Genomic DNA, 11,795 nt, shown 5'->3' on the forward strand with positions numbered 1-11,795 from the left:
CAGTATCTTGTCATTGTTACGAACAACCACGTAAAGGAGGTTGGTATTATCAGGTGAAGAGCGGCTTACCTTTGTACCTTGGTTCACAGCAGAGGCACAATTTGAAAAGGCACAATTTGAAAAGGGGACTTCTTGATTCATTGTTCAGCCCCTTTACCCTAAGCTACATCATTTCTCCAGGCCCATTCTTCCGGATGGGACAACTACTGCTTTTCTCGAGTACTTAATAGGAACTTGTAATTTGGATTTTGTGCTAGATTCAGAAAGAAGAGCTGTTCTGGGTGGCTGGCTGCCAAGGAAGCACATGCATGGCTGTTTCAGAAATTTTCTTGGGATTCTACCCACAAGACACCTTGAAAACAGGCACGGTAGAGACTGACCAATGACCCACAGTCTTTGGCCCAACCCATTTTTAGCACTGCTGGAAATAAGACTTTGCTATCTGAATAGATCCTCGGACATTTGTGCATCAGTTTACACACAGTAAAACTGAAAATTAATCACTGCCAAATGAGTTATACAGACCTCCCCAAAAAAGAAGCTTGATGCACTGATAACTTCAAGAATCAAACCCAGCAATAGCTGCTTATATTGGAACGTCAGTGCAACCCAATTTTAAACATGTGCTTTTGAACAAAGTACTGGTTAACTTTCTAGTTTTTATGACTGCAGAGATAAGGAAGGAACTTGTAAATCTCAGGCTCAGGTTTTTGTGAAATGGCTGAACTTTGGTACAGAAGTGTTGTTGAGGTTCTGGCCTAGATCAAAATGCTGGCTGTGCAGAGCAGTCTCCATTCGCTGGAGATTCGACCTTAAGAGACTGTCTCACAGAGCCACTATCTGCCCTCCCTAGATTCTTTTCATGGCTGAAATGTTAATTGGTTGCTTTGCCTTGATTGGCTCCTGAGTAGCCAGGTAATACACGGTGTTCTAGAAACTATGGCTTCTCAGTGAACCAAAAAAAATCCCTTCTCTATTCTGTCCACCTTGGCATGCCTTCATGCTGCTCTAGCGAGGCATGGAGAACGCCCCTGTTCTACCAGATGGGGAGCCAGTTTGATGTAGTGGTTAAGGGCGGCAGGACTCTAATCTGGAGAACCAGGTTTGATTCCTCACTTCTCTGCTTGAAGCCAGCTGAGTGACCTTGGGTGAGTCACAGCTTCTCAGAGCTCTCTCAGCCCCACACACCTTGAAGGATGATTGTCGTGAGGATAACAACACACTTTGTAAACTGCTCTGAGTAGGTGTTAAGTTATCCTGAATATATAAATCGAGTATATAAATCGAATGTTGTTATTATACCAGATGAGTAAGATCAACAACTAATGGATGCCAACCAGAGATCCTTAAGTTAGTCAGCTTTTAAGTTTTAGATAGGCAGACTTTTAGCTAGCAGCAGTAAGGTTTATTTGTTTTGTATCTGTTGCCTATGCTTAAGTGCTTTATGCTTTACAACACTCCTTAAAGCTAATAAAATATATTTTAATTAAGCTGTGTCTGGAATCACTGCCTGGGACGTGGGTACACTCCAGAACGAATCCGGAGACTGACGAGCCGAGACCTCGGGGAAAACAAAGTTCTTAGTTCCATAAAAGTTAAAGAGTTGTTGGTTGTTGGTGTGGCTGTTCTCAGTGCCCAAAGCAGGAGGTTTGGGGCCCCTATCCTTATAAGATATGCTTGAATAAGTCTTGTGGGAAAAGACAAACAGTGGTGGCTGATTAACTGTTCTTTGGTATGACGTGTACTACATATTTCCTTCCCCTTTCATTATAAACAAAACCAAAATAAATTGTGCAAAAGAGTTTTCAAAATACAGAACTATGTGCATGTTTGTGTAGTTTGTACAGGTCAACATATTTAGATCACCTGGGAACAGAGCTTTGGTATTTTAAATGTGGGGTGCACACAGTTCTGCCTCAAGGGACACCCACCTACTACTTACAGAGTAGGTGAGCTCCTAAAGGCTTCAGACAGAAATCAGCACCCAGACCTCTCAAGGCCAAATCTGGCCCGGTAGTTACCAGGCCAAAGGCAAGAGAGCATGTGTCCAGAGAGAAGCATCTGTGGCACCCTTCCCTCCAGTAAACCAGCTGCTAACAAAAGGCTTACCCAACATTTTATTTAATTCAAGATAAAAGGGAAGGAGATAAACCATGTCTAAAGCACCAACAGCTGCCATTTAAGACTCTTTTTTAACTCAGGTAAATAGTTTTATTCATTTCATCAAATCACTGAGCCACGTTCATAGTGCATTTACCAACAGACATGAAGCATGCAGGTGAGCACAGTTTCCCACCTCAGGCAAGTTTCATGACTTCACCAACCATTGCTCCAATTCCATCAAAGATTTCGTGCAAAGGGGCTTTGCACATGAAGGCACAAGTAGTGACTATTTTATTGGCAGAGTCGACGTGGGCTTCATTCACCTCTGTGCAAACATGCTTACACCCAAGTGCTTCTATAGCAGAAGCTGTATCAAAGTCTGGAAATCTGGAAGAAAGGAAGAGGACATTGGACTGAGCACAAAAACACGCCGGCAGCTACAGCAACGTTCGCAGCACAGATACGTGTGCAACAGCAAGCACCAACAAGTGGGTCACAGAATTTTGTATCAGTTGCAATTTCTGGATTGTTTTCAAGGGCAGCCCACATTACAGTAGTCTAGCCATGAGGTTGCCATAGCATGGATCAGCATGGTCTGGTCAGCTGGGTCCAAAAAGGGAGCCAGTTTCCATACAAGATGAAGCAGCACTCTTAGCAACTAAGGGTGGGCAGAATCTAACACCCCCCCCAACCCTCTTAACTGATTCAGACAGAGATAGTTTAATTCCATCAAAAGCACAACCATTTCCAAAAAGTACCACCTATGTCTTGTCTGGATTCAGTTTCCACTTGTATTGCCATCTCAGCCACTTGACCACTGGAGGGAGACGGCTGCTTCTGGAGGCTTCGATAAAGTAATGTATAGTTGGTTTTCATCAGCATAGTGATGACACCCAACTCCAAAGCTATGGATGATCTCATATAACTGTTCAATAACATGGGAGGCAACAATGAGTCTTTGAGTGCCCCATAGGGCAAGCCCCAAGAAGACAATTCTACATGGGAGCATGCATGCGTGTACATATGTACACAGACACACCCACATGTGTACATATGTACAGCCACACACACGTGCTCCCTCTAAGCAAGAACAAACAGGACTTTAACCCATTCAAGTGCTTTCCTCCAAATATCAACACCAACTTCAATTGCTTCAACAAATATTGAGAGGTCTACTGTGCTGAAGGCATCCAAGAAGTCAAGCAACATTTAATAGGGAAACACCTCCCTTATCAGCAGATAAACCAAAATCAATGCCCAGAGTAACCAAAGCCATCTATGACTAAAGCCAGGCTGAAAAAGGTCAAGGACAGGTGATCATCTAAAAAAAAAAAAATTTGGTAAGTTTTTTACCTTCCATCTACATTTTTATCATGGCCTACAGTGACTTCACATCCTGGGAAGACTTTAGCTGCCAACACAGGGGAGATACAGCACAAGCCAATGGGTTTCTTTGCACTGTGGAACGCCTCAAGGGTGGACTTTACAAGTTGATTGACAGTGCAGTCCTTCCCATCCACAGCCCAGGAGCACAGGTTCTTAGCTACCCCAAAACCTCCTGAAAAGAAAAGAAAAACAGGGAGGGGATATGGATTTACTCTCTGATGCAACGGGTTCCAGGGGAAAAGAGTCTTCCCTTCGGGTCAAATTAATGCCTTCCCATTTAACACATGGCACTGTTCTCTGAATAAATGGCATCCTAGAGATGGATTCAAGGCCTCTACCTCTAAAATCTAAATGTTGCCACTCAAAGTAGGAGAAGAAGGGCTGGTGGAGAAAATACCAATTTGGTATCCCCTCTGTGGTTGTGAAAAAGGCAAACACACCACCAGTCACAATCCTATTGTTACAAAAGACTCGTGAAAAAAAGGTGCGCCTATCAAGAACAGCCTTGCCTGGATGCTCAAATATGCAACCATCTTGTCGGTGCTCATTATTCCAGAATTTGAGGGTTACACCAGGCGACAGAATAGGTATTCCCAACAGGAATGCAATTTGTTGGTTGGATACTGAGCCAGCACTGTAAATAGGTCATCAGATAGCATGAGCCCATTTGTCACATGTGATGAGTGACGTGAAAATCTCCATCGCTTGCTACAGGGTTATACTACAGGAAAAGATAACCTTATGAGGAAACAAAAAACCCTGCAAGCAGACAGGACGACCAAGAAATACTGTTACCAGATAATCCAATTTGGAAACGTTACAAAAACGTTCAGGTTGCCGTGGAATTCAGACACAGGTATTCAAGGCAATTTTTTAAAATGAAAAAAAAAATTCCGATAGAGATTATGTTAAACCAATCCGTGGAAGCTTTCTTTAAAACAAAGTGTGGTGTATTACTGTGGTTTAGGCATATATGGCATTCACTTGATTAGAAAACTATCTGGCCTCAATGGATGGGTCAGATTATTCGAACTGCTCAGAAGTCAGACAACAAAACGTCAGTGGGGTGAGCAGGAAATACAGTTCGGTCGTAAGACATTTTTAATTTCAACACACATTTGTGCTCTTCACCTAGCACAAATTGAAAGTGTCAAATTTAATTAAACTTTTAATAAAGCCAACTGAAAGGCCCAATGAAGTTACAAAGATACGTATGCCCCGTTTCCCTGGAAGGTGCTCCTAGCCAAGTAATTCTGTACTGACACTGAGGGAATCCGCCGCTCTGTTCCTCCCTACCTGCCTCTCTCCTGAGGCAGCAGGGCAGGTTTCAAAGTACCTGAGGGAAATCTGTGCTTCCGAGGCCACGGTTCCAGTGATCAAAGCTTGGGCAGCCTTCTAGCCTGCAATGCTGAGCTGAAGGACCAAAGTTTTCTACAGGTTTCTCCAACAACCTCAAGGTCACTGGAGAAACTTTTTAAAGCACAAATTGGCAGAGCAGGTCAGAAAGTGTGCTGTGAGAGTGTCAAAGGGAAGACTCTTAAGCCCAAAGAGCAAATAGTCTAGATACACAAAATCCTTTCGTATAATAATGTAGATACACAAAGTGCTTTCATAATCACATTACATTTCAAAAAAAATAAAGGTGTTGTTTGACCTAGTTGTTGCAGTGCGTAGAGTACTACCGGCACATTTTTTCTTCAGTAAACAAAAGGGCAGGGCCACCCTGCCCCCACCCCCAATGTCCCTAGCACTGCTGACCTCTTTTTTCCAAACCAGCCCTGAGGGCGTACTGCAGAAGCAGTTGACAGTCAGAGACACAACACGCTACAGACTACTGCTCCAACTTCATTTAACTCCATTTTCTGCAAGACAAGAAGGGCTGGTTCAGCATTCGTAGTTAAAATGAAGGAGGGTTGCGACACCAAACTTCCATGCCCCAGAAAGACAAGCACAGGATGAGAGTTGGAGCGACCCCTTTGGAATGAGGATTTTTGTTTTGGTTGCTGTTAAAGGGAAAGAAGACTCACCGGGGAAAATGACTGCGTCAAATTCACCCACTTTCAGCTCTGCCAAATCCTGGATATTGCCCCTCGCAAGTCGGGCACTTTCCACCAGCACATTTCTCTTTTCATCACTTGGGCTGCCTTTTAAATGGTCGACGACATGCATCTGCTCGATATTGGGTGCAAATATCTTCACCTGGAAAGATAAGGAGTAACAGTTGCATTACATACAGTACAATGTATTGTCAAGCGCATGTAACTTTTTTATGGAAGGCTTGGACAGATAGGGGGATTTTTACCCTGGGCAAATGTATAACTGACAGGGAAATGTCTTTAATAGTATTCTGCTGCCAATTATAAATTTGCCCTTCTACCACTTACCCAAGTATAATCCAAGACACCAACCACAGTGATACAGAGAAATATGTTTTATTGTTATGCAAAACTCAGGCACATGAGGTTCCCAGGGTAGGGCTGCCAGGTACCCCTCACCTTCCATCAAGAGGGTGGAGTACCTGGCATTTACCTTGTGCAGCGCGTGAAGTCTTCTGGAAGTGACGGCCCCATTCTGCCTGTGCGAGCGCTCCCGCACTCGGCCAGTTCAGGGCCCAAATCAGCTCCGAAGGAAGCACGGCAACGCTCCCGCGGGCAGACCGACAACATCACTTCCAGAAGGGACACTGCTCTGTCAGCCGCATGAGCGCTCTGGCACTCTGCACAGGGCTGTTTCAGCTCATTTGAGCCCAAATCAGCCTCAAACGAAGTGCGGAAACGATCCTTCAGGCAGTGCAATGACATCACTTCCGGAAGTGATGTTGCTGCACCGGCTGTACAAGCACGCTCCACACAGGGCCGATTTGAGGCCCAAATTGGCCCCAAACAAAGCATAGAAACACTTCTGTGGGCGGTGCAATGATGTCACTTCTGGAAGTGACGGCACCATGCCGGTGATGTCTGCCGATCGCTGGCCGATTGGTGGACGAGGGGGCAAATCCCCAGGAGTCTGCCCACCACCAGCAGGCTCCTGGGAACCCTATCCCAGGGTTTGATGTGTGCTGAGCTACTTTATCCTTATGCCTAAATACTTTAATGCTGAATTGTTTACAGAACAAAATGAATCAAAAGATCAAAAAGGTTGTTACAAACAGTTCACTTAGACTTCCTCTTACAGAGAATGATGGCACCATTACTTTGAGTGGCAAGATACAATCAAAATACTGAATACAAATAAGAATCCTTTCTGGCTCCCTGTGGTAAGGCCAGAACATAAACCATCTGCAAGATGAAGTGTCCAAGGCTGAATGTGGAACTCTTATTCTAGATAAAAATTGCTTATAGTTATGTATTTATAAAGTTGTGTAGTGTCATACCAACTCACAGCATAGCAACAATCACAAAAAGAGACATGGAATGCACTGTTTAGGTGTTTTCCATAACTTTCACATGCCAGGCAAAGTTTCTTGCTCACAAAACTAAAATGGTAAGGGCCTTTATTAAAAATTCCCTAACAATAGCCTATGATAATGATTGTTTGTCATTTTCTCTGCGGTGGTCTAGGTATGATTTGCCAGCCTCTGCTTGATAATAGTATTTATGGGGGGGGGGGCATTAAAGCTGTAAATATTTAAATGGCCCTTGAGGCAGTTTTAAATTCAAAAATAAATTATTTTATTTAACATAGAGGGGAAATCAGGGTTGAAAATTTCTGAGGTAACTCAATATAGATAAATCTGAGGTAAAATCAGTATATGCACAGGCTTTAGTTCTTACGTTTCAGGCTAACGGGACTTTGTTAAGCTCTTCACAGTTACTTAAATCTTTATGTTGAGAGGTTTTTGTTCCAGTGATTCCCCAAACACTCTAGTACACTTTCTTTGAGTATTCTCTCAGTCTTTTTGGTTTCCAGAAGGCTGCTACTCTCTTTCCAGTACCCAAACCTCTCTTCAAACACCAGTACTTGTCTTGAGTTTTAACTGATCCTTAAGGCCTCCAGTTTCTAACCACACCAGACCAAAGATCTCTTCACTCTTCAGAGCTAATTCCGTGTTTGACTGGGTAGGGAAATTTTCCTCTCACTAGAAGATCTATTCCCGTCCTTCGGCCTGAATGGGAGTCTGCACCCTCTTCCCAAACTTCCCTGCCAACTTTCCCCCTGTTCAACCCCTGCTACCCAGATTCCTTGGAGTGGCCTGTCACTCAAAGCTCTCTGTTTCTGTGAAGCATTAACCCTTCAGTCCTTCAGCGGTTTGTACAGCCCGTCTAAGCTTTTAAAAAGCGCAGTCCCTCACAACAGCAGCAACATCTGTTAGTATCTAAGTATGGCCTTGCAGCATTATCATAGAATCTATGCAGAAAACGAAACCTACAATATTTGTTTATAAATATCTGATGTTGATTAATAAGTACGATATGCAGTGTCAGGAATGAAACAGGTTGCTCAGTTTTGCCAAAGCAACAGGATACGGTCTTAAAATTTCTATGTAATTTCTATGGATCTCAAGCTGTACTAAAGTATGTTTAGGATACATTGGACACCACAGCACCTTTTTAGTAAAGGACTAAATAAAGTGTCTATTCGCTGGCATTGTACAGGATACATCTCTTAAACATGCACTTTGAGGATATTCAATTATTTGGTCTTTGGGGGAGGAAGTCATTACTCAGATCAACTTTGTGTTAGAATATTCATTGATTTTTAAGGATGCTTATGTACTTATAAACTCTTTGCCTGTTTCTTGGAGGCTAACTGTCAACAAAACAAGACTCTCTGTGCCTTTACTGTAGCCAAAAGACTTATATCACAACACCGGAGATAAAAATGCCCACCTTCTGTAGTTTAATGGATTGAGGACCGTACAACTTTATCAATGTTTGAACATATGATATATAGTCAACACTGCGTATGGACTTTTTAGATATCTGAAAACCTTTTATAGATGTTTACGTGTAGACCCGCCACTATTGTCATTTTTCTATTTCTGTTTTGTACTAGGTTTGTTTTAAATTTTGACATAAAAGATTTTTTAAGAAAAGTACAACACGTCAGGAAATTTCAGCATTCTAGGCCATCCGCCTTTAGAAAACATGAATAAACTTTCAATAGGCACATGTGGTGGAGTGGTTAGAGTGTCAGGCTCAAAGCTGAGAGGCCCGGGTTCAAATTCCGACCCTGTCATGGAAGCTTGCTGAATGACTCCAGGTCAGTCACGCTCTCTCAACCTAGCCTAACTCATAGGGCTGCTGTGAGGATAAAATGAGGAGAGGAAACCAATAGAACCTGTTTTGTGTCTTTACTGGAGGGAAAGGCAGGGTATAAATGAAATAGGTAAATAAATACTTCAAAAAACAGTGCTCTACTGATGTGGTAGTACCTGCAGCCTGAAGTGATTTGCTTTTGCTTACCCCTTAGCGTTTAATATACTACTCTTAAAAGTAGCAGCTGCATGTTCATATTGTTTACCATCTCTAATATAGGAGGCCTGTATTTTGGAACATACATGATGCAATGATTTTAAATGTGTGCGTTTAAATGCTTGGTGTTGTACAGATGAAGAGTGGGGGTGAAAGAGAGGGATGAGTGAGTGAGATGACTGGCTGATGACTGAGAGGGTGGGTGGAGTGAACTGCAGTTTTTAGTTACCGAGTGGAGAAAAAAGGTTCATTAGGCTTTCTGGTTTAGTCAGGCAAACTGTGTGTGCACCTGAGAGTGAAAGTCTATGTATATTTGAGTGAGAGATTGATCTATCTGAAGCAGGCAAACTGTGTGTGCGCCTGAGAAAGTTTTTGTATATCTGTGTGACTGAGCCCATGTAAAGAAACTTTAAGAACTGATAACTATCTTTGAAACCATCAAGCTTAAGTATTTTTTTTTGTTTAAATTTGTATTTCACCTTCCATGCACTGGCAGGCTCAGGGCAGATCACATTTATAGACGTTAAAATTACAAGCACAATTTAAAACATAATAAATACAATATAAATACTAGTGTGAAATACAATGTAAGTATTAGTGTGAAACCTACACGCTTCTTGTAAAAATAAATGTTTGTTTTGTTTTGTTTTTTTCCATCCCAGAGTATATGTTATTCCTATATCCCATTCCTCTCCTCAGGAGCCTGACACTTGGGCATATTGTTAAAAGGGAAATTTAAATGAACTATTTTGGAATATAATTCCTGGTGGCAGCAATCTACCCAGAGGGTGTAAGAAGAGGGTTAAAGGAAAAATCTAACTGAAAAAGAAAGGGGGTCATAACCCATGGACTTTCCATTAGTAGGCAACACTTTCAGAAGAGAGCTTCAGTTTGGGCCACTGAAGAAGAGCCAAGATTGCAGTCCGGAAGCCCCTTAAGGAGCAAAGAGATTTCCAGCATACAGATAGGCTTTCAACAGTCTAACCTCCCTTCGTCAGATGCTATCCTGATTTGTATCTGACAAAGGGAGATTTGACTCTCGAAAGCTTATACCATGGAAGTCTCATGGGTCTTCAAGCTGCTCCTGGACGCTAATCTTGCACTTTCAGAAAAGATGGGACTGCTGAGCGTATTAAGTGTCCTGCTGCGCTACATCAAAGAACTGAGCGTAAAGTAGTATCTTCCTGCAGTGTTGTAAAATCAGTTTTATTAGAGGCCTGGAAAAACCTCTTACCTCAGGTACCCAAAACACTTTCTACAGGCTTCCAGGCAACCTTTTTATAGGGTAGCAAGATCTGGGTCCAGCAGCACCTTAAGGACCAACTGGATTTCCAGGGCTTTGACTCTCTAACGCTCATCCCCTGGAAAACTAGTCGGCCTTTAAAGTGCTCCCAGAATTGGATCTTCCTCTTCCACTGATACAGCTCTCTTTTTTAGAGGGTGTTCTCTCTGCCTTTAAATTAAATTAAAATGTGCCTATGACTGGATGAACTTTTTATATACACAACAGGTCAATTCATTAAATTTAAAATGTATAATTGATATTAACATAGATTGTTAAGATAAATAGTCAAATTAATAAGCTAATATACTAAATATTATGAGGCTGAATATAATGTTGAATATATGTTTAGAGTCTCAACTTCTGCTGGATCCTACAAATGTTATTAGATATTTTACCCGGCAGTATTATACTATGAATATGTATCTATCGCTGATGTAACTACTTTTCTGTATAACAGACCAATCTTAGAATTTCAGAAAAAAGAGAAAGACCTTTTTTGAATAGGTAGCAGAAAATTGAAATTTTGAACAGGTAGCAGAAAATTAAGAAAAACTAAGAACTAAGTTGAAGCAGATCCACTGTAAAGTTAAAATTTTAAAATGTTGAACATAAAAAGCTGAGCACATGCAAGTAATAAGATGGAGGGAAGAAATAGTCTGTAGTCATTTTTATGGTTTTTTTAAATGTAACTGTTGCTTATTTTGTTCATGCATTCTTTTATCCACTGCTTATTAATTTGTGCATGGTTTGTGCCCGGCTTATTATTCTTAATTTGTGCATGGTTTATATTCCTATTGTTACTGTATTGCTGTTCACTGTCTGTTTTTCTTTTAAATATTTTTTTTGGGAAGAAATTAAAATCTGCCTTTGGAAATAACTTAACAGCCCAGCCTGGAAGCACCTGCAAAGGCAGCTTGGCGAGCTTAGATCCCGGGGCCGGAGACGCCCGCGCAGGGCTCGGGGGTTTGCCCCAATTAGGGAAACGGGCGGCGCGGGTGGAAGAAGCCAAGCTGGTGCTTGCGCGGCGGCGGCGGCGGCCTCACCTCTGCTCCGGCGCGGCTGAGCTGCACCAGCGCGGCCGAGGCCTCGTGCACTTCGCTGCCGTCGAAGACGCCGCAGCCGGCCAGGACCAGGGCCACCCGCTTCCCCATGGCCGCCTCCGGGCTGCCCTTCTCCTCCCGCTACTGCGCAGCTGCCGCGCTTACGGGAGGAGGCGGAGGAGGAGACTCTGGCACGCCCCGGGTGCATAGGGATGGGGGCTTCCTGGCGGGCCCGATCGGGGTGCTTACTCGGGAGTCGGCCCCAAGAGGCTCCCCGCAGAGCAGGCGCGCCTTTGCACGCTGGTCCTTGCAGGTATGCCCGCGTGGTCCACTGAAGAAGAGCCAAGATTGCAGTCCGGAAGCCCCCTAAGGAGCAAAGAGATTTCCTGCATACAGACAGTCTAAGCTCCCTTCGTCAGATGCTAGCCTGATTTGTAGCTGACAAAGGGAGCTTTGACCCTCGAAAGCGCGGTGTTGGTATGCAGGAGAAGAGGAAGGTCCTAACCTGGGAAAACTTTAAAGGCCGACTCGTTTTCCAGGGGATGAGCGTTAGAGAGTCAAAGCCCT

General features: G+C 43.1%; 1 protein-coding gene across 1 annotated transcript; it reads right to left on the reverse strand.

Moving 5' to 3' along the window:
- Window positions 1–2,186: 2,186 nt before the first annotated feature.
- Window positions 2,187–11,393, reverse strand: LOC129326041 (glutamine amidotransferase-like class 1 domain-containing protein 3, mitochondrial). Its single transcript, XM_054974127.1, has 4 exons — window positions 11,232–11,393; window positions 5,517–5,688; window positions 3,457–3,661; window positions 2,187–2,490 (listed from the first exon to the last, which is right to left on the reverse strand). Exons 1-4 carry the CDS (start codon window positions 11,337–11,339, stop codon window positions 2,298–2,300), a joined length of 678 nt encoding a protein of 225 aa, XP_054830102.1. The 5' UTR covers window positions 11,340–11,393; the 3' UTR covers window positions 2,187–2,297.
- Between the last annotated feature and the right edge of the window lie 402 nt (window positions 11,394–11,795).

This window comes from Eublepharis macularius, chromosome 3, assembly GCF_028583425.1.
Source record: "Eublepharis macularius isolate TG4126 chromosome 3, MPM_Emac_v1.0, whole genome shotgun sequence".
NCBI lineage: Eukaryota > Metazoa > Chordata > Lepidosauria > Squamata > Eublepharidae > Eublepharis > Eublepharis macularius.